This window comes from Salminus brasiliensis, chromosome 1, assembly GCF_030463535.1.
Source record: "Salminus brasiliensis chromosome 1, fSalBra1.hap2, whole genome shotgun sequence".
Lineage (NCBI taxonomy): Eukaryota > Metazoa > Chordata > Actinopteri > Characiformes > Bryconidae > Salminus > Salminus brasiliensis.
Window position 1 is genome coordinate 57301771 of NC_132878.1, and position 27487 is coordinate 57329257.

Consider the following 27487-nt stretch of genomic DNA (forward strand, 5'->3'; position numbering starts at 1 on the left):
CTGACACTGAATGAAGAGCTTTCATGGAAATTTGTTTATGTACGATCTGCACTGTAAATCTAAATGTTTAGGTTTTCAACACCTTGCTGTAAATTCTTCCTTTTAAAAGTCACAGTGTTCAGCTAAGCCGCTCCCATAATTGAGAACAAATTGGGAAAAGCTTGACCGTAACATCAAATAAACAGCAGTGTTTGAAACCTAAACGCCACATGATTCTTAACAAGCATTCCCTTCATCCATGTTTATTTAATGTTATAGACAAGGTTCCCCCTGTTTCTAACATACAGACAATCTAGCATAAAGCGTCTTTGTAAGGTGTTGGGCAACCACAAGCCCACTGAACAACTTCAGATGATCTTATCTAAAGATTGTACAAGTCTGAGAAAGAACAGCCAGTACCAGCATTTTGACGATGATGAGCACGATCTAACGTCAGTCCAAAATCTCTCATAGGAGTTTAACTGGGTGGAGATCTGATGACTGGAATGGCCACAACACGTGATTTACATCATTTTCACACTCATCAAGCCATTCAGTGTCATCATACACTCTTAGACCACTCCCATCAGAAATAAAAAAGACTTCATTGTAGAATACAGACGATCAGGCTAAACTAAATAACTTTGTGCTGTGGTGCAAGAATCTGCACTTGTTATGTTTCTCCACTCCTTTGGTAAAGATTTTCCTTTATTTTGGCCTCCCCCTACATCAAAATGTATTATAGAAAAGGTGTTTAAACATTTGGATTTATAGCGTAGGCCGCGAGAGCATGACGGCAATAACATTAAGCCTGCTAGAATGGAATTTTTCATACGTCTCTGGCCACCACCCAAGTTCTTGGTCTGTACTTGGGTCCAGAAGCACGGATTTGGTTCTAATCTTTTGAAACCTAGGAAAATCCCACCCTGCTCAGGCCAAGGTGTTACTGACCAGACAGCCTATTCCTGCTCTGTCTGCAATGGTGGCCATGACTCTCCATCACTTTGGTGCTGCAAAAGCTCTCAGCGTCTCCGGAGACCACTTCCACACTTCAGCACCTCTCCAAGCCGAGGCCAGGGCCCCATTTCCTCGTGGCATAAATTAGACTTTCACTCTGCATATGCGAGCAGCTCTGGCTGCTATGACCCACCGGGTAGATTTGAGCCCAGTGATGGAAGGCAGCAAGACCACGGAAAACCATTTCCGAAATCCATTTAACCCAAGTAGACCTGAAGGACCCATAAATTTCAGCTTAGACCGACACAGCAACACACGCTACTTCTGCTTGCCACTAGACTTACTTGACTTTAGCTGCTTCCGGCACGTTCTGCAGGTCTTCCGAGAACTGCATGACTTTGGGGTACTTCTTTTCCAGGATGGTGATCAAGTAATGTAGGAGAGTGATGTTCCTGCAGAACATGGCGAGAAGAAGCTTAAAACATCACACAGTCAGAAGCAAAGCTCATGCAAGCAACCTGACCATTGTCCAGCACAATTATTATTATTTCTATACATATTTATATGAATAGGCATGTTTTTCTATGTTGTTCTGCAGTACTACCTTTTAAATAGTTGCATACATGATGCCTTTGTACTTCCTTTTTGTATAAACAGCACTCAAACTTTTCGGTGTTAAAACCATGCTTTTAACTCCGGATGCATGATGATCTTTTGGATCATACTGGTATCTGCAGATAATCACTTAAATAAATCTCAACATTGAGCACATGTTTAAAAATTCCGATTCTTGGAGCTCTTAGGTGATCTATTCATTACATGGTATGAGAAGAATTGTTTAGGTGATGCAGGATCTGCAGATATCGATGGCCAAGTAAAAAAAAGTTAGGACACCCTATGAAATCCTATGCTCTTTGGCAGAAATTGCTTGAATGGCCTGACCTGGCAGTTGACAGTGGAACAGCTAATTTCTATGTGTTCTGAGATCTTTTTCAATCTTTTCCCAGACCCACATGCATGTTCGGTCACCCAGGGGAAGTTCGTTCCACCACTTCGGTGCCAGTACAGAAAAAAGCCTGGACGCTTGTCTTCCGTGGATCTTAAGGAATGGCGAGCCAAGCCGAGCTTGGTGCAGATCGGCTTTTGACCATTGCCATCAATTATGGCTGTATATACTGGCATAGGCCAAAAAAATCAATATTGGTACATCTCTACTTTTAACAATAGTCTTCAAAAGCTACTCCTTATATATGAAAGACACTTTCATGAACATAAAGCTGATACATCTGAAAGTTTCTTTCTAAACGGCAGCAGCAGCAGCAGCAAAAAAAAGATTACTACTTAAAGTTCCCTTACTTGTCGATGCTGGATTTGGTATCAGCGATCTTGTTCAGTGAGGACACTTTAAAACCATAAGCATTGCCTCTCTGGCCCTTGTTCATGTAGTTGCCGAATGCCAGCACCACCTCCAGGAGCTGCTTCAGATTCCGGCTCTGCAGCACCTCTTTAGAGGCCTTGGTCAAAGCTGAAGGACAAACCACATGCCACAGTCAAATCATTGTGTTGGCAGTCAACACAACAAATTACAACATCACAGTGCCAATTATTACTTTCACTATTGCAGTCTGAAATAACAGAATCACATCCAGTTCATCACAATTCACACAATTTCAGTAACACATAATAGATGACTGAAGAGCTACGCAGATGTCTCTTAAAAACTCAAAAGCCGCACCTTCAACTTTGGGCTTTATCTCTGCAATCCTCTCTGCAAACTTCTTCTTGAAGTACAGGGACTGTAACCTCTGCTGGTAATGGTTTATTCTGTAAAAGAGGTTAAAGAGGGAGGAGGGGGAGACAGAGAGAGGATCCACATTAAAACTGAGAGGGCTTTTAAGCAAAGTGAGCAGCTCCCCATATCTCACATTAGAACTCAAATGGGCCATTAAACAGCACTGGCCTACTGCAAGTGAACGATGAGGACCACAGTAGAAAAGAGATGAAGCATTCAAAATGCTCCCTCCAGTCTTATGCTTTGAATGCGTAGTTTAAATGGCAGGAGAAGACTGATTATTAAAGGAAAGAAAACAAACACCACAATGCTGAGGAGTGAATATAACAGCCCTCTGTGGCATTCAGCACTCCTGTGTTGGGAACAAGAGTATTGCCTTACAAGCATAAACTAGCACTGCACTGTGGGACTGTAAAGGAACACTCAGCATTGTTCAACCTAATCTTTATCTGACACTTCGTACAGACAATTACCACGGATTATCATTTAAACGGGTTCAACGGGGAAAACCTGTTCATTCAAGACGCATAAAAAATAGAAACCATTAGGAAGCAGCTGAATTCTGTGAAAAGACTGAAATAGGCTGTAAATCCTCTTCAGTAATTCATCACTTATCTTGCGGTGTGGGAAGAAGAGTTTTCACACATTCCAGAGAGATCATGCATGGATACCAGAAAATTGTTAACAGAGTAACTGGAACTGCCTTACTCAAACTTCCATACTCAAACGTCCTGACTCTCCATTCGTTCTCAGAACTGCAATGTTTGAGCGTAACGGCTGTAGTTCCAAATTTATGCTTGTGCATGGACTAGTTCGGACACTTCCAATTTGGTATTCACAATTAACCCACCTGTTCAAAGCTCATACAAACACAAACAATGCTCCCGGCACTACGAGGGGAAGGACTTAACACAAACTGCTGCCAATGCTGCATCGTGGGGCAGCGAAAACACTCAGGGTCCCTGGCGCTTGTGCCAGCCAATATTGCTTAAAAGTGATGAGGGAAAGAAAGCATGGTCAATTGTGCTCTATCAGACTTCGGCAAAGCGCCATGGTTCGGGATGTTTTGAAAAGGTGGCATTTTCTGGATATCAGAATTACTATTTCATTGCTGAATTTAACATACTGAGGGACAAAAACATAGCTGGCCATACCTGTTAATGCCAAATTCTGTTTTTTCCCTTTATATGATAAAAAAAAAAAGATCAGGTGGGAAATGTCTTTCTTTTACACTTCTCACACTCCTGTTTTCCTAGACACCTGCCCAAGGTTTGTTTGAGCCTGTTACACGGACACAGAGACACCACGCTTACTTAGTTACAGCAAATATTGATGCAAAATGCTCTCCTCCGCGAGAGCAGATCAATGTGTCAACTTTCCTCGACTGCTGGAGGAAACAGGATTCACAGACAAGGGCTGAATGTGTGAGAGAGAGCATCAGACTCTTGGCTTAGTAAGTCACTGTAAAGTCGTGGGTGGCCTGCATGGATGAGAAATGCCTTCTCGTAGCAGTTCACACTACGTGCTTTGCGTGGGCTGAACAGCATGACACTAATTCAGCGCCAAGACAAGATAAATTGAGCAGAATGTGTCTGAATCGGAGAGGAGTCAGAAGGTGGACTTCACAGATGGAGAGAAAGGCTATCCCGCTTTCAGGACGCAGAACCATCAGAATAAATATGTCTGCTGCTGTCTAGAGAGTAACTCTAGACAAAGCAAAGGAACTATATAGACAAAAGTGTTGGGACATCCACAAATTACACCTACAGGAGCTTTTAGATCTGCAGTTTTTAACCCAGCAGACCATTAGAGACTTTTATGCGCCACGTGCCTTAGCACTTGGCTACCCTGCTCTGTAACTTTATGCGGTCTCGCACTTTGTGTGAGTTACTGTGGTTCCTAAATGCTTCCACTTGTCAATAATACCAATAATACCACAATACCACAGTTGATGGTGAAATATTTAGGAGCGAAGAAGAATTTCACCAATTGACTTATTGTTGCAATGACTGCTCCTATTACAGCACCACGCTGGAATTCAGTGAGCTCTTTAGAACCACCCACACTTCCACTACTACAATCTACTACGCAGATTGCATGACTAGGGGCTTGATTTTATACACATGTGGTAATGGGACTATATGAAATGCCTGAAGTCAGTGTTTGAAAGGTGTGTCCCAATACTTTTGCCCATATGGTGAAGAAACCTGATGCAAAGAAATGGAGGTGAAAAGGATTAACCTTTTGGCTAATCATCAACCATGGGTTGCAACATGCATAATAGACCATGGACCCAGTAACCCATGTGTTGAACAGTGCTCTAAACTGTAAGCTACTATTTGAATACTCACCTGCTCATCTCATAAAGGAAGCGGTCAGCCTTAGCCATGCGGTCCAGTTCATGTTTGTGTTCCTCCAGTAGGTCCACGTCACTCTTTTCCGGGATGAACTTCAGCATCTGCAGCAGAGGAAGCCTCCACAATGAGCAATAACCACCACAAAAAACACTACACCCAGCATTATTTACTGTTCCCTGAATGGATCAGCTTCATTCTGAGATGTGTCGGCACTACTGATTTGTTCATTTCTACAGTCAAATACGGACGCATGCAACACTCAGTCATATTGGTACTATCTAAACTACAGTGAGTTGTATGATATATTTCCTATGCAGTTAGTGTAACAAAGGCCACAGAACCAGGGGCCAGAATAATCTAATATAATGCTTTTTTACCACTCTGCTTTTTCAGGCCAACAAACCTGCTCCAGCATATCCTTCGGCAGATCTTCCTGTTCATCCATAGTCAGGATAGCCCTCTTCATTTCCTCATTGGAAAGCTTTAACCTGGATACAACAACAGGAAACAGAAACCAGACAAACATGAATAAATCACTGATAGGTGGTTAAAATGAAACCTACGGAAGTTGTAGACCCAGATTTTAACAAGCACTGCCAAGCTAACAGCAGACCACATAACCCACTTTGCCTAGACCTCTTAAACCCACAGGATATCCTGCTCTGTTGTAGTCCAAAACCAACACTCCTCTACTGGCATACAGGAACACTGAACTGGTGTAGGTTCTTGATCAGGTGTGTCAATCTTGAACCTTTTTTTTTTGGTTTTGGTCCAACCAGAACTTCAATCTAAAGCTCATGTTGGGAGGTAAAGCAGCAACACATCAAGCTGCCCTCCAGGGGAATTCTGTTCTGAACAATGAATGATTGAGCATCCTTGGCCTTGGCAATAAAACCCTCGCACCTAGATTTGACTGTCAACTGCAATAGCTGGTTGGATATCTTCGGATGAACTATGGGAGCAAAAGGCACCGTATGAATGACCTAAGACTTGGTCTGGTGTCCAAAGTTTGTTTTCTTAGGTTTCGGACACTGTAAAGACATACATGACTTTAAAAATAGACAAAATTAGCTTGATTTGACCCATATGATGTCAGAGCGGCCAAAGGACCAATCACAGTTAGCAATATGTGGACATCACCATCGACTTTAGTTTCCTGCACGGCTGAACTCCCTCATGCAGCACGCCCACAAACTGGCCATTACCTGAAGCAATCACTGTTCTTAGCAGATTAGGAAAATCATTCATTTGGGAAAAGAGGACAGTTGTGCAAATGATTTTTTTCCCCCTGCTTTTCGTGCCTTGAAATGAAACCACTTCAAATGAAAGATGATTTCTCTTGGCAAAAAAAGGCATGACGGCCACATGCCATAAGTAAAACAGCCCTGGCAGCTCCCTCAACGAGAAACTTGAGGCATTACATTCGTGGAGAGGAAAGTCTCTCAGCACGGTCAGCCTTCCTACACTACACACTGCTCATAGTCGGAGTGAGGCGCGCTGCCGTTACAGGGTTAGCCAGACGTGAGAGAGCGCCAAGCAGAGCAGGTGTTTAACAGGCCTGAGATCTGCACTGGAGAGCTCCCTCAGTTCCTCTGCCAGACATGGAGAGCGAGAGGAAGGCTGGGAACCACAGACAGGACGTGAAACACGGCCAGGGCTCTTTCACTACACTACACGTTCATGCCAGACGAAGCTTCAAACCTCGAGTGCACTTACTTACATTTGATTTCGAATTTCATTTACGAAATGGAAAAAGGACTGGGGCATTCTGAGAGACCTCATGCTGACCTTGGTTCAGTTCCAAGACATTAACTACTACTGTCCTGGAACATGAACTCTAAACATGTTCTGCGTTTGGTAGAAAAGATGAAAAGAAGAGGAAATAAAGGCACTTTAAGCAAAGGTTTCATTAAAGCTTGCTTTAATAGCGAAGCATCTGCACTGGCAAATCCTCATGGCATAAAGAGATTTTGGCCATGCTCATTTCCAGCACACAACCAGTGGTCTGTCAGCACTTCACTGACAAATGAGTAATGGAGACTTCGTTTCCTAATAACTCATACCCACAGTTGAAATGTAGGCCTCTGCAGTGCTGATATTCCATGAGCCCTTGGTTCAATTTTGTCCAACAGTTGCCGATTGTGCAGTGCATGTGTGTGTGTGCAGGTGTGACATGTTATTCATTAGGTTATTCATGTTAGTGAAGGTCTTTTAACATGCCCCATCATTGATTCACAGCATGTAGCAATGTTGGTATACTATTCATGCAGAGTGGTCTTTCTGCAAGCTTTATCACAATGTGGCAAGCTAATCATAATAATAAGAACTAGTTTTGTCCATGCATGACTAATTCAAATGCTTGTGGCTGTCAGAATAAGTGATCTCTGCTGTGGTCATGCAGTGGGGATTGCACCCCACTGAGTATAGGCTAAGAGAGGCAGACCACACACCATGATCCACAGAGCTCTGGATCGTTTGCCTTTAAAAGCACTTTCTCTCACACACTACTGAATGCTTCCTTACAGCATTATTGACTGTCATATTTCATTCTCCTGATGCTTGAAACGTTGGAAATATTGCAATATTTAAAATCAAAATCTGGGTTAGTTTTTCACAACCAAACTACAGTGACATGTTGTCATATACCACCCACCTCTATATGCCAAGACTGCCATGTAAAGTGATTAAGTGAGATAGACTTATATAAACTTAGCATGTAGATTTCCCATCAAACTCCAAATTCAGTAAAGCTAACGTAAAAATATATACACAAAGCGCTAATGTATTGGCAAATTAAATGTCTAACATGGACTCATTTCAGCTTTGTTATAGTAACATGTAATTAGCAGTATAATCACTAAAATAACAGCTACACAATGTTGGAATATGTTCATATGAATGTACGACTACTGAGATATAAACTTGTTTATATAAGAAACTATGAAAAATAAACAATAAAGAAAAACTATTTCCTAAAGAAAATGTAGAATGGTTGCACTGTTGCCTACTTTTGGGCAGTTGCTAGGCTGTTGCTATGTGGTCACTAGTGTGAGAGCGTTTTTGCTATGTGATTGTTATGGTGTTGCTGATATGGTATCCTGGGCGGTTGCTCAGTGGCTGCTAAGGATGTTTCTAACTGCTCGCGCTATGGCATCCAAGGTGGTTGCTAGGGTCTTGCAAAATGGTTGCTAAGGTAGCCAATGTGATTGATTTGATGTTACTGGTGTATTAGCCTCCCAGTGGTATAAAAGGGTGCACACACTTTAGAACCCCATACATTCCTATGAGGAAAAAACACACATTACTACACAGAAAGTGTATGTCCAATCAAAGAGCTGTATACAAGCCTGAATCTCAATCATATCTCAAAAAGTCACATGACTTAGGTACTAAAGACTAAAAGACAAAGAAGAAAACAGACTGGATACTGATGTAGTTGCACACTGCTTTGCAAAAGGACCTTAAATTCTAAATATTCTGACTGGAATTCTTGGATACTGTTGCTGACTATTCTACAAGACAAGAAATTACTTGAGTGCACAAACCAAATACAGAATAATATCTGCTTATGAAGAAACCACTACCACACACACCACACAATCCCTCCTCACTAGCTTTCCCTTTGGTAATATGTGGGGTGATATTGTAACTACTATACACGCACACAAACTCAGACATCCAACAATCCAAACACTGTCACCCGCTGACCGATTGCTACCAATGAATGACCCGTCCCTCCTATGCATCTACATCCCAACTTTATTGCTGAATCTCCCTCTTAGCCTAGAAAAACACTTAATCAGCACAAATAAGAAAGAAAAAAAAACAAAAAAAAAACAGAAAAGGACCAGTGGAAATGCTAAGTGTCATTTTGGTTTGTTTCATGTCTTTTGAGTCAGAAAGATTTAAAGACGCAGTCGAGAATAAATCTCTTGCTTGCAGACGAGGCCAAACCACATTCAATTAGTGAGCCTTCATAAATCTGAAGCCAGCCTGGCTCGCCAACCGTGACCAACTGTTACAGTTTCATGGCTTTCGTTTCTCACACCACAACCAACTTCCTAGTGACAAACAGAAGTCCTTGCCTGAAAACAAAAATGCAATAGAAGGCTGTAACTTATTACATTTCTCAGTGCTGTTCCAAGATATGCTAATATTCATAATTGAGTAGAAATGTGGGAACCGATCCCAGGCGAGAGCTTTTACTGAGACACTTGACGCATAAGCACCCTTAGCCTTTAGTGGAAGCATAATCGCTTGCCAAAGAGTGAACTGCCCTCAGAGAGAACTCCACTGGATTCGGCTTTACATGTATGGCACGAGCATTTAAATTAGCTCGTTCCAACAGTCCAATCACACTTGTGTGAACCTGTGTAAGCCATAAACAGGTGGAGGGAAAGTGAAGGTCTAAAATTGTAGCAAAAAAAGGCAGAATTGTCAACACGCTCACAGATTCCTACTTTCACAACGAGAATGAATGACCGATGAAGTCATTCCTGAGCCTTATTAGACAAACAGCAATCATGCTGTGATTCATGACGTTCATGAGTATCCAAAAGACATCTGATACAAATGTGAACGCTCTTTCATTTGTTGTAACAGCTGTTAAAATGTTGACTGAAAGATCTCCTCGTCCAATCAATCCATTACACAACGCCTTAATCTACATGCTCTGCTAAATGAACTGTAAAATGTTCAGAGAAAATCCTTGAAGTACAACTTACTTTCCAATTGTGTGAAACACTCGATAATCTGACTAGCAATTAAGCGAGGAGGCCTTTGTGTTTACAATAGCTAAAGAGGACCAAGAAGAAGCAACGCTGTGGGAAAGAAAAGATCTAGGCAGCATTATCCCCTCATCAACTGCTCAAATATCATTCTTGGCAGAAAGCAGCATGTTGTCAAGTCTGAAAAATGATTTCTCTGCTTGAACGTGATGAGGAAAATATAAACAAGGAATTGCTCTATGATGAGGTAAGGCTCTTATTAATGTGCACTGCACTATGAAGAATTCAAGGAAACCACCTCATGCTAATTAAGGAACTGGTGACTGAGAGCATTTCTTTCACAGGAAATAACTCAGCAGAACAACAGTGGAAGCACAGACCAGGACACCATCAAATCGAGCATGAGTTCAGAGCTGTACGCGCAGGATATGACCTCACGTCTGGAAGCCAGAAGGTTCCGCAGAATCAGAAACTCGTAGCCAAGATTAAAAGCATCACTCACCGTGAGAGCAGGATGTTGCAGTTCTGGGCCCGCCGGCCGTCGATGACGGACAGCTCTTTGACTTTCTTTGAGCTCAGAGCGTCGTCTTCTGCCTCTTTCTGTGGTCAGAGAGGTTCAGAAGTTACTACATGCATGTACATGGTTTTCCTCACCCTTTCAGTGTTGTCATAATGTTTGTGAAGGATGAGAATATTACTGATTATTAAATGATGGGAAATGGACATTAATTGGTGTTGTTATTAGCTAGATATCAAGTACGGAGAAAGTAACATCAACAAATGCAACAAAAAAAACAATATGTTTAGTTCTCTGCAGTAACTCTTACCTGTTTGCTGTTATTGACCATAAAGAAGTCCTAAAATGCAGGCAAGAAGCAAGGAAGATGCAGCACACGTTAGAAAGAGAGAGCGCAAAACAGGCTAGTGCACAAGATGAGATGACTGGTAATGCATGGTGAGTGGGGGTGCATGAAAGCAAAGATGCATGGTGTGGTCTGCCATTGTAAGTGCTGGCAGGTGCATGCTTGGTGAGGAACATCTACTTTTAAATATTTATCATCATCTCAGCTATAAAGTGCTTACTCCCTGAATAATCTGACCATCTCTTAAGACTTAATAGCTTGGAGTATCCATTTATAATAGCAGCATTAAAATGCAATTACTTTCTCATCCATTAAAGCAAACAAGAAGTAAACCGTGATGAAGGTAATGGACATCATAATTAGAAAACAGTTGTCCAAATGGCCCTGGATAGACAGACTGGCTTAGCACAAATGTAACTCACTAATAGGCATGCTAGTATAAGTATCTGGATTAATGATTAGGCAGCTACTAATGCACAATACAGTTCAATCGCATGGTGATTTCAATAAAACAAATGAATAAACTGCCATAGCAAACCAGAAAGGTTCTTTGGTTTGGTGCATTTGCATATTTTGCACACCAAAAGTTCTGCCATTAATTAAAATAATAAACACAGCATAAGCTGAGCACCAGGTATGTTTTCCATTAAGAACCCATCTGTTTTGATGACTAGTATGCATTATAAACGTATCATGGCAATTAAATCTCAATGCTCTGCAATTCTCAGTTGAGGGGCCACCACAGGAAAATACAGCTCAGGCATCACAATCATATAAACCTCATGCATGAGTAACTGCAAATGTTTTGAGGTCCTAAATGAGAGACATATGAGTAGAGAGATAGAGATGGAGTGGGAGCTGACTCTTTTTAGTGACCTGTTGTCTCTGGTATGCAGAGAAGGTCTTCTCAATGTCCGCCAGGTCTAAGATCTTGAAAACCTTGCTGTCATCCACCTCAGCCCACACTGTGCCCTCCAGCTTGTTCTGTAGGAATGAGAACAGGTGACCACAGTGCTTCTATAGCAACCAAGCACACACAATAGCATGAGCAAACTCCTGACCCCGCTGTCCAATAACGTAACCAAAAACCGTGCTGTATAAGGGCTGAACAATTGATGTTGCTGGATAAAGAGAATGTCTGTTGTGCAATTCAGTCTTGTCTCACAAGCTTTTACAGTGTTATTTAGGGATTTTAAAGCCCAATTCACATGAAAATGGCCTTATTTGCAGATTTGAAGAAGCTACAAATTCTGAAAAACAATAACAGTCGAATAATCAGCCGATACGGCTTCTAAAAGTTTTAGTTATTAGTACTTTACCAACTGATATTATCAATTATAAACTGTGGTCCATATGACTTCATAATCATCTTTATTAATAGAATTCAGGCCCTAGTTTTAAGGTAAAAAAGGACACTTGCCCATTAAAAACACTTCCATTTGGAACTTGAGTGTCTGGATAACCCAGGCTGCTTGCCGTAATCCCATACAGTCTCACCTCAGATAGCTTGGCCCAGTTGAAGGACTTGAGTGGATTGGATGGCTGGGGAGTATTCTTCTTCTTGAGAGCCGGACCTATAGGGGCTCCGGGAGGAGGAGGCGGCCCACATAGGGGCGGACGTCCAGGGAGTGGAGGCGGGCCTCCAGGTGGAGGGGGCGGTGGGGGTGGCATCATAGCACCACAGGGTGGAGGAGGTGGAGGAGGTGGCATCATGCCCCCAGGAGGAGGGGGAGGAGGTGGAGGAGAGAGGGGACCACCTGGGGGGCCAGGTATAAGGGGAGGGCCACCAGGTACACTAGCTACCTGTCTCTGTAGGAAATTGGAAATAATACATATATTTTCATTAGTTCAGTATTTTGTATAATATTAGATGTTAAAACAGTATTTAAAGGGGTGAATTAGACACAGAGTGAGTACAAGACTAGGGTTTGGGGAAACTGTACCGTGCTGAGCTCGTGTAGGCAGACAGTAAGTTCTGACACTTGCTGCTTGACCAGTCTATGCTCTCCTGTTTCTTTTTCGAGCTTCTCTTTCATCTTGCTGAGTGTCTGCATCATTTCCTCTTTCTCCTGGGTCTTAGCGTCGCACTCTCGTTCCTTTTTCTCCATCTTCTGCTGGAGCTCATGGTGATCTGTCATGGACAAGGACCAATAGTTCTACGATGAACTAATTTGATTTCTCTCAGTCATTTTTTCACAACAGAATACAGAGCTGGTCATGTTCAATTTTAACAAGCAGCTACGGACCTTTCCGCATTTTCTCTGCCTGCTCCTTCCATTGTTTGACCTCGTTTTCATTGACAAGCCTGAGGACAGATATTGGAAATTGTCAGCTCAGATCTCAAATAGACTGTAAACTTGTAGACCTAAACTAAACATGATTCACATCAACACAGTTTACAAGATGAACTAATGTAATAATAATAACAACTTTTTTGAAAGTATAGGTACAAAATATCAAAAGTATGCAAAAATAAATAAATACATAAAAAAGCAGTCCATAAATGTAGCTGGTAAAAGGAAATTGGTAAGGAAAACAAAAACACCTTATACAACCCCCCACTCCCAAAACTCACATTCTAACCACATTCTTGACATTGAAGTTTTCTAAAGGGGTGACGTCAGGGTCATGACCCTTGTCATTCTGGAGCACCATCTGTTGGACGATGCGGTCAAGAAGCAACCAGTACTGCACTGTGTTTCCACTCCTCTTATCTACAACAGAGAACATTTTGCAATTTTTTTTTTCTTTTAACCCCGTCTGACCCTGTATGTAAGCCCATAGTACTTTCATAAAGACTCTACCATCATAATTAACATCCATTTCATAGACCCTAAGACAGAACCCTGTGGGACTCCGCAAGATATGCTAAACCAAACAGTTAACAAATCATTCACAAATGAATTTCTGCATTAGGATTCATAACTGGATTATCAACCTGAGGTTCAAGATCTTCTGACTATTACGTTTACTGTAGCTTAACAACAGTGTTTGACAGCAGGATCATTAGACCAACATGATGTAAAAAAAAAAAACTCACGAGGCATAAGCAGGCAGTGGTGCAGTATGGACATAAAGTGCGGGTATGCATCTGTGTGGGTCATCTTCTTGCGTATGAGGTCAAACACCTGGGAAGCACTTTTAGTGTCTATATGCACCTAAAAGGGGATAACCATAACATTAATTAAGGCCAAACCAATAAACTTCATAAACAAGGACAGTTTAGACCACTGTGTCCACTTACGCTTTCAAAACGTCTCGATACAGTGAGTTCATCATCATTTCTTAGCATTTCAAAATAATCCAAGTGCCTGAGGACACAAGAGGACAGGAGAGAACAGGATTACAAACCAGAAATACTACAATTATAAAAGTAATTACTAGTGATTTAAAGGTAAAGATTTACTTATGACACTTACCGATCTAATGTGGAGTTATCATGTGATCTGAGCTTATCAATGATGGGCTGAATCCCCAACATCAGGAACTCGTATCTCAAATGTACCCTGAACTCAAGACTCGTCTGTGGGTCAAAAGGAAAAACATGAACACATTCAGACCTAAGCAAGTATACTGCATAATCTACGCAGCTTCAGAACATCTGTTGAAGAATAACAAGCACTGAGGGAGTTTATATTACAATATCTACTTCATGCAACATAAAACATAAAACCAAAAGAGGAACAAGCTGCATTTGGGAGCTCACCTCTCCGGCTCCCTGGCTCAACACAGCATTAATGAAGGACATGATGGCTGTCTTCAAGCTGACCTCATCCCTGTACCTCCCCGTACTTCGATCCAGGTCATTCAGAAGCATCTGCAGAGGAGCATCATAGTCACATACCACATAACATCATGATAACTCCACCACAACAAGCACAGATGCTTCAGAGTGTTCCCAGCAGCCCACCTGGAATCGTGTGCGTTCACTAGCAAATCTCTGGTAGTGCAGCATAGCCTCTAGAACCTTCTTGTGGCCTCCAGGAACCAAGCACACAGCTCCCATGATCTCCAGCACGGCCACCTTGGTCTTGATGTTCTCGGTGGCTAGGCTCTGGGCGATGATATTGATGCTCTCGGGGTGGGAGAGCACGTGGGCGCGGCCCTGAGAGTTGTTCATCAGTGCTTTGATGCAGCCGATGAGGGATGTGTGGATCTGAGACTCCGTAGTCTCAAAATCCATGCTCTTCAGGAAATTCAAGATGCAGGTCAGACCATCCAGGTCGATGAACCGGGTGACAAACCTGCAACACAGGACATATGGGGGACCATTTATGAAGCATCCACAAATCCAGTAGAATATTGGGTCTTAAAATTAACAGGAAAATGCAGGGTATTTTTAAGAGCACCTTCAGACTAATACATTTTGACACCCTTAAGGAGAACAGAAATAGCTTGTAGCTTATTCACAGACAAAAATCATTAGGGTCAAAACGGAGAGGAACATCTAAATGCAAGTCTGGCAGGGGTTAATGGTTCCACCCTAAGCCCAAGGTCAAAAGATCAAGGCAGTAACCAGCCTTCAAAAGCACGCATGACTGCTTTGTCGTCACAGGGCTAATGACAAACAGCCCCCAAAAGAGCAGACCAAGGAGGGAGGGGTGTGTTTAATGAGAAAATAAAGTAGTCATGTGCTACTCAATAGATGGAAAACTTAACGACATATTACATCAGCAACACGTTAATGTAAGTCAACTTGAAACAGCTGCAGCCAGCAGCTTGACATTACGAAACTTTGTGTGCAGGCCAACAGGGGTCAAGGACTTCAGTAAGCTTATGTGAGGGGTTTATTAAAAATACCACATATTAATACAGGGGTCATTGGTTTGTTAACAGCTCAGAGCTTCCATCTAGCACAGGCTAAGCTACAGACTGCAGATTTTAAAACATGCAAACACTAAATGTGCTATTTTGAAACATTTTAATATCCTGTTTGAGTATAATTGGGCATAATAAATGAGGCAAAGTATGGCTAATGAGTCACTAGCAGCTTGGGGAATGAATTTAAAGGGCAAGTGAAGACAATTCATGTCTTAAACCCACTTTAGTTACCCCTTATTTCAGATCTAGTGCATGTAAGATGATCAGACTGTTTGACTAAAACACTAACGGAGGCTGACCTCATTGGTTGTGTCCTCAGCGCAGTTTTGAGGCTTTCTATGGTCTTGTTGCGTTCCTCTTCTTCCTCCTTCTCCAGGGCCAGCAGAGTCTTTCTCTGTTGGGCAAAAGGTAATGTAGGTAAAAGGTAACTCTGCGAGTACAGAATAGCAAAATGTGTTCTGCATGTACAATCAAACATGATCACATGACTGACTTTCCAGATGTTTAAATCAACAAACAAGACAACTATAGGGGAACTAAAGGCAAACGGGAGTCAACGATGGAAAGACTATACACCATTCCTGTTTCTGACATGTAACGTGAACACAGCTTCTATTGAGGGCTTGTGGTTCATGTGCAAGTGCAGCAGGACAGGTTCTGTCCAGGCCCAAGATCGGTCGGGTGGAGATTCCCCCCACTGGTTTAGATATCACTCTGGTTTCACTTTACCATCTCAGGCCTTTTCTAAAAGCCCCGCTTGAGCTGCCAAGCCACACTGCACAGTGATCCTATAACTCAAAACAAAGCCTCTGCTTTAGAGACCACTACATTATGACTGGAAAGGAACAAGATGCATATCACCTAATTCACTGCTTTTTTCCCCCCGTTTCTGTGGCCTCAAATTCCCATTTCTAATTGGTCCAAATGCAGACAATCTCTGTGGAGATTTATTGTATTTTTGAAAAGACAGATAACTTTCAATTTGGCAAGAACCCGGAGATTGTACGGGCAAGACAAAGTTTAGAAAGAGCTCATTATCTTGGGGTGAGGGATTTTTTCAGGGTTGTACTGATAGCACTGTTAGTTTTATCATGTTATTCGCATTCATGCATTCATTTCTCATTATATTTAACCTAGGGAGTTCAGCTCAGGATACACAGTACTGAGCAGAAAGTCCACCCTTCAATTTTTATTTCCATTCAAAACAGTCATTAATTATCGGTTCTTCATTTTTCAGTGAACTCTAGAGTGGTCAGTCCATTGTTCTGAGAACACCAGGCACACTTTTATTATTTTTGCATTATTTCTTGCCTCTCTACTTTTCTCCAGAAGAACTCATTAGACAATGTGATCCTTTTAGACCCACAGCGCTGAGCTGTCTTCTCACAGTGAAATAATGGACAGAAACACCTGTGGGTTTTTCAGAACTGATGCTTGAGCAGAGCTTGATTTTCTCCTCTCTCTCAAACACAAAAACCCTAAGGGCTGTTTATCTGATGGAGGCAGCTTTGGTGGTCTACCAGGTCTTGCACTGCTAGGTCCCGTTTTCTGTACGCCTTTAGTCATTCGCTGAACTCTGACAACTGACTTTCCGTTGTTTGTGCGAATGGATTTTCTCACCTCATCTACAACTTTTCAACAGTACCGCAGACGATCAATAAAAGCAATGAAAACGTCGAATCAGCCGAACCAATGAAGCGTATACTTACAGCTGCCATGGAGTTGAGCTGGTCGATGTAGTACTCTGGCCAGCTTGTTGCACCTTTATTTTCTTCTTGTTCCTGTAAAAATAAATAAATAAATAAACAAACAAACAAACAAACAAACAATCGAAAGGGAACAGTCTATGAAAACGAACAGTTGATCCTAATATGAGCCACATCTCAAGAAACCTGTTGAAAAGCAGAAAAAGTAGACACTGCATACACAAAAGGTCAATGTTCTATGAGAACTCTTATACTAAATTGAGCTACACCTCACCAATTAATGTTGCCATAGAAAATAAATAAACAAATAAATAAATATATAAAGGAGGCTGTCAGCATATCAAGCAAAAGCAAACACAAGAATGAGCTGGAACAGCATGAATGAGCTGAGTAAGAATGCACTGGCCTGAGAAGATTATTAGGAGTGACAGTGTAATTTGGAGAGAATGGAGAGAATCAGACTTGTGAGAATTTGTAGTGAGGAATGACTCAAACCAGTGTGGAGATTAATACAGATTGATACAGATACAGAGTGTGCTGGGGTGCATAAGCACAGAGGGAACGTCTGCCAATAGTCTACCTAATTTCTTCCAATTTTTCTTGACGGTTGAAAAATACTGTAGTCTTTCTCATGTCACCTCAGCCAATGCCTTATACTTAATCTAAATGTCCAAAAGAGCTTCATTTATCAACGAGATGTGTTTGGGGAGAAAGGCTACATTTCCATGAAGAATGTGCATCAAGGCGCAAGCATGTTCTCAAGGAAATGCACATATATCATCTTTCTCATCATCTTTCAAACCAAACAAGGTAACAGACCCAAAACATCACACTGATCATACTTGCAGAAAAAAATGGTGCCGTGTTAAAGTAGGGCAAAACAGTTGGAGGGTGTTTACTGAGTATTACTGATCAGAGAACTCTGCTCTAGGGTTCATAGGACACCAGACAGAGATTCAGTAGAGTTATCATGAGATCATAAATGCCACTCCATTTTATCCATGCTCCATTAGATTGCAGAGGGGTTTTATACTGCCCTAGCTGAGCCTTGGCATTGAGCATGATGACCCTACAGTCATGTGCAGCTGTTGAAGAGACTCCCATTCTACTAGCAATGCTTTCCTAAGGATAGGAATTATGCACACTGTGCAAGTTCACTAATTAGAAGGTAGTCTGAATACTCTGACATACAGTGCAGTGCTGTTCAGTGTAGTTTCTCTCCGGCTCTCTCCCAGTGCTCACGCCGAGCCGGCCAAATATTAGCTTTGCTATTTTCATTAAGCCTGTGGAGTGTAAAGAAAGATGAAGCCAGCATGGCCAGCGTGCCATCCAGAGGGACAGCAAAATCAAAATGTACTGGATCTGGCAAAGTGATGTGAAACACTGCTCCTTCTAAAAAGGACATTCTCAGCCGGGCAGCTAGTCAGCATTTAACTGTGGCCACGGTCACAGAGTAGGCCAGAGGTGAGAATCTTGCCTGGCATGGGAATGAGGGCCCTGCAGGCATGAAGACAGATAGTTCAGCCACTTCACACCCCTTCAACTTGGTTTCTTGGGGACTCTGCCAGACTGCTGACTCACTGACTTATGGGGGACAGAAAGCATGCTGGGATATTAGCCCAGCACTGTCCACTCCACACCCACCATTGGGGAGTCCTATATCCAGTGACCTTGCTTCTAAATGGCTCCAGGCTTATTAACTTCCGCCTGGAGGTCCTGTAAACAGGTGCTCCTGGGCGACCTCTTTTCCTATAGGTGTTTCACATTAGGGCCTGTCTAATGGTACTGGACTCTGGATTTCTTAGCGTGTGCCCAATCAATCATCATCTTCAGCTGATCTCACTTCCTGCAGGTAATTGCTTTGTTTTATCCCATAGACAGACACTGTTTATCATGTCTGCCCAATGGATTCGAATCATTCTTCTCAGCACTTTGTCAATTCCAGTCTTTATTATTCTCCATGTCTCAGCACCACAAAGCAGCACTGACTTCACATTGGAAATACATAGACTGATTTTTGGGAGTTCCAGAGGTTTCTGAGGTGAGGAAAGGATGCTCTGGCCCTGCCAACCTTTGGTATGCCATTTAACTCTGTGCCACCCTGCTTATTGATGATACTTCCCACATAATTATTCAGCACTGACAGCTTTTATTTTGCCTGTTGGTCTTCAATGATGATAAGGCCTACTTGTGAGAGATACCTGCAAGCACTGTGTTGTTTTTTGTCCTGGACCTGTTGGGATTGTTTGAGTCAAGAGCTCTGAATGAAGCATCACAACATTTAGCTGTAACTGTATCTAGAGAGATAGCTATTCACATAAAAACAGAGAATAGACAATTCAAGAAGTCTTTGTGGACATGAAAGCTTGGCTAAAGGCCTTGTTCAACAGCCATAAACCATAAACCACAGTATTTTCAGCCCAAATTGTAATTTCACATTTTCATCACACATTTCAAAAGAGGAGTGAATAAGACAATGGATAAGGTCAATGGCAGACTACTGAGGCATATGAGGAGAAGAAAACAACTGCTGCAAAAATGTAATTGGCTGGTGAGAGTCAGGATACCAAACTAATGGGGGAAAAAAAGCTGAGCACAGCAAAAACACATCCACACAGCATGTATTTTTTAAACAATACAGCTGTAGACACTAATCTCCAGATTTAGACAGAATTTAAAAAACACTTATTTGAGTAATTTTACTCAAGTGAGAAAAAGTCATCTCCATCTCCTCACTGTCTAGTCAATCAAGCCTGGCAGATTGCTGAGGGTCGAAGGCAGGCTTTCTTTATATGAACTGCCAGCCATTGTGTTCCTTGGCCTAAGAATCTTAAGCTAAACAAGCACCCACAGCCCTCACAGTCTAAGAACCTGACCCTTGGCCTGTATCTCTGAAGAAAAACTGAGATGGCACAGAAACCAAGACTACTTACTATATAAAAAACAAAACTAGATAAAGATGAAGAACAGTAAACATATAGCGTGTAGGCTCATGTAGAGTTTTAATCAACTGAACCAAATCAGTTAACAATAATGTTGACACCAGTTTAGGTTAAACATTGACAGTCTAAACTGGTATCCAGGTATCTCCTAAATCTGCTACTGTGAGAATATGCCAATATACATAACTTCATTTGCGCAGTATCCAAATGCTCCAATTACAGCATCTCATCATCCCCACAACGGGTCCACCCCAGAAAAATAAGATCATTCTCTGCACCGATTCTATCTTAATCCTGCCTACCCAGGGTCAGGACTGCTGATAACTTCAGCCCTGGCCTGGATCCAGGAGCAGCCCGCAGCCTGCAGCAGAACATGGAGGCAGAATTATCACTGCACAGAGTGTTCGGGACAAGGAGAGATGTCAGCAGAATGTGCTAGGGAACAGACTTAAAAATAGCCTTCGCCCTTCACATCTCCTTACCTGTGGAACAGCCAAGCTCAAGACATGCTTTTACAACTTAGAGCTAACTTTTTCAAAAACAAAAGTGACAGAAACAAAATTGGAAAACTGTGATTAACTTTGCAGGGTTGAATAATGGGAGCTCGGCACATGGAAATGACATACCATGAACCTCTAAACATCCTCTAAACAGATGCAAGTAAAACAACGCTGTAAAACAGGTCAATTCCAAAACCTCAAAACTGCTATGTAACAGTCTTTAATGTAACAGCCTGTTATATTTACATCCCCAATATTCACATTCACCCTGACCACTAGGGAAAGCCCTTTAAGGCAAAATGCAAAGGCTACTTCGGGAGAATAAAAGTTAGCGCTAGGCCGACTGCAGCAAGGACCAACACAGGTTGTCCAGTGCCTATGGGATGCCTATGGAGCAGCTGCAAGCAAGCACTGATGTGGCTATCTGGCATGCAGAAGCCTTTTGAGCGGCTAAATCTAATGCTAGGCAGAACGATGCAAGCAAGCATCAATGTGGTTATCTAGTGTGTAGAAGCTTCTGGAACGGATGGGAAGACTAATAGCTAACACTTGGTAGCTCAAAGCAGGCACTGATGAGTCTATCCGGTGTGTGGAAGCCTTTTGAGGAGCTACAATCAAATGCTAGGAAGACTGAAGCAAGACTCAATGTGCTTGTCTAGTGTGCAAGAAGCCTCTGAAGCAGTGGGGGAGGCCAAAAGCAAGCGAGGCCTGTCGAAGCAAGCACCGGTGTAGTTATCCTGCATGAGGAAGCCTTTGGTGCAGTTGGAAAGGCTAAAATTGCAACACTACCTATTGAAACTTGAAAATGAATAATTACATTTTTTTATTTATTTCTTTTTGTTACAGCACTAAGCCACGCTAAGGAAATACAAGGTGTTTATTCTCACGCGAAATAACAGTGTTTAACGGACTGGTTAAATTGTATCTGAGCATCTTTAAGGCTTTAATGGACATCAAAAAAGCCTTCCGATCATAAGTAGGATAGCAGAAAAGTTTCTGTAACAGAACTGGCTGCAAGTACGCAGAGCTGTCCAATGACACTACATTAGAAGCAATTCTAAAAGATGCAGAGGCACACCATGCTTCCCTCCAAGGAGTCACTGAACTGTACAGACAACTGCTGCCTCACCACACTTAAATGACAATCTACATTAGGTAAAACCAAATAACCACTGCTGTCAGACAGATTAGTTAACATTAGTGTTGCCTAGGAAACATCAACAATCTACATAATTTATTAATTACAAAAAAATTAACTAACTTGAGGTGAAAAAAGTGGAGTCTGACTGGGAGTGTGATAGTGCAGACCAATTTCCCAGATGCTATGGAAATGCTCTGAAGAGAAGAAGGTATATGTGGGGAAAAAGCTGTACATCAGCACTTTCTAACAGTTCTTTTACAGCATGTTCTCATTTCCTAGCTGCATTTCAGGAATCCTCTGCGTTCTTTTGAAATGGGACAGTGTTATGATGTATGTAGTGGACAAATGCAACCTTCAAAGTTCACAGCCTTGTAAATGAGGCGTAGCCACAGAATGGAAAGACCGATGGTGTCATGCCCTCATGCACTGTGCCGACTGCATGCCTTGAGCCAACACAAACACTCAGCCCATTCAGGCCTGCTCCATGACTGATGCTGGCACAGGCTGGCCAGTCATTAGCTTCTGCGGAAATGCCACCAGGCCCTGTGGCCATTGGGAGAACGGCTCCAAGCCTCTCCAAACCCTTTTGCTTCTGAATGAACCAGGCGAAAGGAGGAAGGAGCATCAGACGGAGAGAACGAGTGGGGAAAAAAAAAGGGTTTTCAGGCTTTTCCTCTGCTGTTTCGTGAGCTTGGCAGCCCTGCTGTGGACCCCCACCCTTTCAAAAACAAAAGCTACACCTGCAAAGGGAGACCTTCCTGTTTGTCTTGGACCAGCGAGCATTTCCCTTACTGCCCTCCTCTCCACCCCTCAACCCTCCCAGTCTGAGACAGTTGAGATGATGTGCCAAGTCCAGGCTCTCTTGGGTCCAGGCCAGGCGTGCTGCTGAGTCGGCATTATCGCTTCTATTCTATTGCCAAGACTCGCCTCCCAATGAGCCTGATCTTCTACTCTTTAAATCCATTCTTTGCACTGCTCTAAGCTTGGGAAGAAACCCCCAGGGAATTGTGCTCGATAAGCAAAGCGCTAAATTAATTGGGCTGAAAAATAAGCAATTAGTACGGCTGCATGTAGGCCAAGATCTGTCCAGCCACGTGCTGGAACTGGTCAAAAAGAGGTAGAACACAGGGAAAGAAGATCTTTATATAAAAAAAGCTTGGAAAAGAGGTCAGAAAATGAAAAATGTATCCCTTTGCAAATACCAGAAGGCAAGAGAGAAGCTATGAAAAGCAGGGTGCCCCATTTTGTGCGTGATCAATATGCCTTTTTTAGCCTCACAGTCCCAGGACAATATCTAATTAGGTTTGTAATAGGGACACAGTACGTGTGGTTGGATAAGAAGTAAACGTCATAGCCAGACATTCCTCCAGTCTTTTTTAAGCAGTGTATATTAGACATTAAGCATTAAGACAGAACACATTTTCACTTACTTAATATTAATCATTTATTTTTAATATACTTAATGCAATTATGAATCCTGTCAGAGATCCTTGGAAGGTAAAATGATGCCCAGGCATAATGTTTTCTCCTAGGGTTTCCAAATACTTGATTGAATCCACCTTGCCCATCCACATGCTGCAGGTTTCCAGTGCCTTCTGCGGAGTGATAAAACAAAACTTTTCGAGTTTACAGATCAGCGGTATTTCTGGAGGAGGAAGAATGAAGTGGTGCACAGTGGTGGCTTAGTGATGCTCTGGTGCTGCTTTGCATTTACATTACATTTATGGCATTTAGCAGACGCTGTTTACTGTTTCCTCATGAATAGACAAAAAAAATACCTTTAAGCTTAGACACTACTAAACACAAGTCTGTATGTGTATTGCAAGATGGGTTCAACCAAGTATCAGGAAACCTTCTGTGCCTTCTGTAAGGAAGCTGAAGCTTGGACATCACTGGACCTTCCAACAGGACAATTCCCCCAAGAACACCTCGAAGTCCACCAAGGCTTGGCTTTCCTGGTTTGCTTATAAACCTAATTTGCTGAATAATGGGGTTGAATAATTTTGACTGCAACTGTATCTCTGACAGGAATCATAGGCAGCGGTAGAAACTAGGTTAAGGTTATGAGTCAGCATCCTGTTGGGAATGGGATTGCTTGCGAGCAATTGCTAGTCCCCCCCCTTCCCCCGCAGACTTGAACAGAGAAAGAATGAGCAAGCTTTTATCCTTTTGTTCCTACACAGTTGCACCTCACACCCACAGCATTCCTTCTAGATCACAGACAGGTTGGGACCACCTGCTTGCGTTCTTCATGTGTGTGCCAGGACAGGGAGAGTCGGGACTTTCTGAGGCTAAAAAAAAAAAACCCTCCAAGGCTTCTGAAAGGAAACGGGACCCAAACCTCTTCTGACAGCTCAGTCAGTGGCCCATGTGAAGCATGAAGACGGTACTGTTCTGCTGACAAGGTACAGGCCAAGACTTACAAAATCATCTGCTGTCATTGTGTCATGACGGAGGGATAAATGAACTTGCCAAGTTTATAAAAAGCAAATCTCCATCCAATTGTCATGGCTTCATATCACTACTTGAGCACAGAGGGATTTTCCCCAGACCCTGATCCAGTTCTGCAGACTAAATCTATCTATCTGATGTCTGGGCTTCATTAGTTCTCAAAGAGATTGGAGGCATGACTCAGCCACACCTTGGCCCTATTCATCAGTGCACATTGCAAGCTGGGTTTAAGAAGCAGAGTATGTCTGGGAGGGTGTGCAGAGGATTTGCCTATTCAGTACATTCACGGCGCGCACATCTGGCTTTGGAGAACAGAGAACACCACCTAGAAGTCACTATATTAATAAGAGAACTGTAATGAATATATAGTCTAGCGATTTCAAATCAGTGTTTGTGTGTTTAGTACAGTAGACCAGGTCTGGAGTTGTGAACTGCATTACATATGTTGTGTAGACAAGGTGTATAGTGCAAGTAATGAGCATAGCAGCTTAGAGTTCAGGTAGAGAATACAATACACAGCTTAAGTACAGTAGAGGGAGATCCAGTTAAAGCGCAAAATGCAAAGTGCTAGTGGAGCTCAGGGTGGATGAGTAGCAGTCTATAGACTTCACATGTGTAAACATCGTATGTGGGTTCTTACAAAAGTATGCCTGTTCTCTATAAATAATGTACAAAAAAATAAGAGATTAATTATAAGAGCCGTTGCAATACACACTTTTGTCCATTTCTAGTGCAGAAACATTTTTTTGCAACTACATTTTGAATAAATTTACCATGATAACCGTATTTTTCAGATAATTTGAGCCCTGCCTGGCTTGCTAAATAGTGATGGACATCTGTTTTTCCAAATGGACACAGTGTATACCACACTGAGAGGTTTCTGATGTGGAGTTGAGTGCACAGTAAATGCAGTGTGAATGAGGAATCACTGACGAGCTCACAAGTGATAACTATGTGTGAAATGTAGCAGAGACAGAGCAAAAATCCCTGAGCTCACCAGAGACAGATGAAGTTCTTCAGAAGACAATATGATAGAAATGTTACATTATGGAAAAGACAAACGGACCAGTCCAGGATCAGGATTTAATGCCAATGTAAGGATAGGCAGATTTGAAGGGTCGAAAGCATATTGTTCCCTCTTGCCTGTTTTGGAACCAGCACACAGTCTCAATGGACACAGAGTCTGCCCGTGAGACTCATTACTTAACCTTCTCCATGGCGATGAACACACCATCCCCTGAGATGAAGGTTTAGATGAGGAACGAGAGTCCACTTAAACAGGCCACTCTTTGAAAAGCAGCTACTTGTACTGGAGCACTCTCAAGTTCGGGGCTACTACTGGACCAGAGTTTGAGATAAGAATAAAGACTTCTCTGCAAATTAGGAAATGGACACAAGAGAGGTTTGAGGACCAGTCCATTTTTATATAAAAAAAATGGAACTCCGCTTTATCTTTGATTAACAATACTCTTCAGCACTACTCTGTCCTTCTGAAGAGCCGTCGGAGAGCCAATTACGAATGAAAGATGAGAGGGGATGGAAAATAAAACACCAGACACACATTAGTCTCTTTGTCTTTTCCACACAGAAGCAGCAGCAGAGTTCACTTTGAGAGTCCACTAGAGATTCTTTGTAGATGCTCACCATGTCTTCAAATAACACTACAGTGAACAGAGTTTCTCCAGGTAGTTTCTCCAGGCAGTTCACCAACAATCTGAGCTTCTATTGATAATCTCAAGTCAAGTCAAGAGGCTTTTATTGTTATTCCATCTGAGTACAAGTACAACATCCTGGAAGAATGTCATTTTGCTCCAGTATGGTGCAGCAAAGAATAAAAACAATGCACTACAGATACCTAAAGTGCAAACATGGTACCAGAACAATACAACAGACGTTCGATACAGTAAACAGACAGGACAGACACAGCACTCAGTACTAAATGTGTGGTGTGGATAAAGAAAGTTTGGCCACAAATGATCTCACCTTTTTCTTGCTGCAGTAGATCTGCCACTTCTTTTCTGCAGGCAATGCAAACATGGCCTCCCTATGCTTTTCTGTGAGGTCCAGCTCATCCTGCAATTAAAAAGAGAGAGAGAGAGAGAGAAAACACTCAGATCCCACATGAAAGAAAAACCTTGTGAACTTCACAATGTTCTCCAGACATACTATCACCATTTTTTTACTGTATCAAAATGAGTAGGAGTGTTCAAGAAAGATTCCAATGAAGCCCATTCATGCCCATAGTAATGCAAGTACACAAAATATGCACAAAAAACACAGTAAAGACAATGACATTGAAAACCCAGCAATAAACTTCTCCACTAGCAATTTCCTTTCATTTGGCACTGGAAATAGCACACCCATAACACACGCTGTGTTGTGGTTGGCCCTCGACAGTGGGTGTTGCTGAGCATATATAGCTGGGAGAAAGCCCATGCGTCCACAACCACAAACGCTCCAGAGCTTTTGTTTTCCAACCCAGGACGCAGGAGTCCCAGTTGGTGCATCCCACAGCCCCTGCAATCATTTTATTTCAACAGACGTACACACGCTCACGCACACCCAAATTCCAATCATATCTACATGACTGCTGGAGTGAAACCATACACTTACACTTATGTGCAATTGCGCCTTCCTTTCATTCCCTCACTCCCTCCAGAGGGCTGGGGGTAATATCTCCCCAGCATGACCTCACACTCCATTCCATTGCCCCCAAGAGGCTACGGCACGTCACTCCCATTCATTCCAAATGGACCAGCTTGGATGAAGGATTCGACGTAATTCAATGCAAGGGCATTGATTGATTCTTATCAAACACATTGGGGGAGTTACAGAGGACAAGGCTATGGGACTGCTTAATTAAGTCAGCACTAGGTTTCCATTAATCTTTGACGTAAAATATGTAGTTGACTTTTTTAAATTTTAGAAGAGACTGTGCAGTACATTTGGGGGTTTACAAAATGGTGTCATTGCTAAAGTAATCAAGTAGACAGCACAGGCTGTAGTAAAAGCCAACGCTTAGGACTATGGCTGATTGTCAAGACAGGCCTAAAGAAATCAGGGACAAATCCAAGACCCAATTGAGAGCAAGACTTAAGCATGTCAACTCATAAGCAGTCTTTAACAGCTTCCAGTCAAAGTTACTTTCAAATAGTTTCATTGAGCCATTGAAAAGTGAGCTACCCCTGTTTTTCAGATACACTCAACTGTTTGAGTTATTCACTGAGTTATTCACTCAAACATCAGGCCCT

At 42.3% G+C, this 27487-nt stretch overlaps 1 protein-coding gene across 4 annotated transcripts in view; it reads right to left on the minus strand.

Moving 5' to 3' along the window:
* The window catches only part of daam1b (dishevelled associated activator of morphogenesis 1b), an 83473-nt gene that overhangs the window by 5614 nt on the left and 50372 nt on the right, over nucleotides 1-27487 (minus strand). For 3 of the 4 annotated variants that reach the window (XM_072682849.1, XM_072682840.1, XM_072682856.1), the window contains exons 3-22: nucleotides 26220-26309; nucleotides 17206-17277; nucleotides 15796-15890; nucleotides 14586-14919; nucleotides 14382-14492; nucleotides 14095-14198; nucleotides 13920-13986; nucleotides 13716-13833; nucleotides 13251-13389; nucleotides 12922-12980; nucleotides 12619-12806; nucleotides 12173-12484; nucleotides 11552-11659; nucleotides 10640-10669; nucleotides 10315-10412; nucleotides 5489-5573; nucleotides 5080-5186; nucleotides 2672-2760; nucleotides 2293-2461; nucleotides 1281-1388 (exon numbers count right to left, since the gene is read on the minus strand). In XM_072682849.1, coding sequence (XP_072538950.1) covers nucleotides 1281-1388; nucleotides 2293-2461; nucleotides 2672-2760; nucleotides 5080-5186; nucleotides 5489-5573; nucleotides 10315-10412; nucleotides 10640-10669; nucleotides 11552-11659; nucleotides 12173-12484; nucleotides 12619-12806; nucleotides 12922-12980; nucleotides 13251-13389; nucleotides 13716-13833; nucleotides 13920-13986; nucleotides 14095-14198; nucleotides 14382-14492; nucleotides 14586-14919; nucleotides 15796-15890; nucleotides 17206-17277; nucleotides 26220-26309 — 2483 coding nt within the window. The remainder of the gene's footprint in view (nucleotides 1-1280; nucleotides 1389-2292; nucleotides 2462-2671; nucleotides 2761-5079; nucleotides 5187-5488; nucleotides 5574-10314; nucleotides 10413-10639; nucleotides 10670-11551; nucleotides 11660-12172; nucleotides 12485-12618; nucleotides 12807-12921; nucleotides 12981-13250; nucleotides 13390-13715; nucleotides 13834-13919; nucleotides 13987-14094; nucleotides 14199-14381; nucleotides 14493-14585; nucleotides 14920-15795; nucleotides 15891-17205; nucleotides 17278-26219; nucleotides 26310-27487) is intronic. The other variant, XM_072682864.1, reaches the window with a different exon arrangement.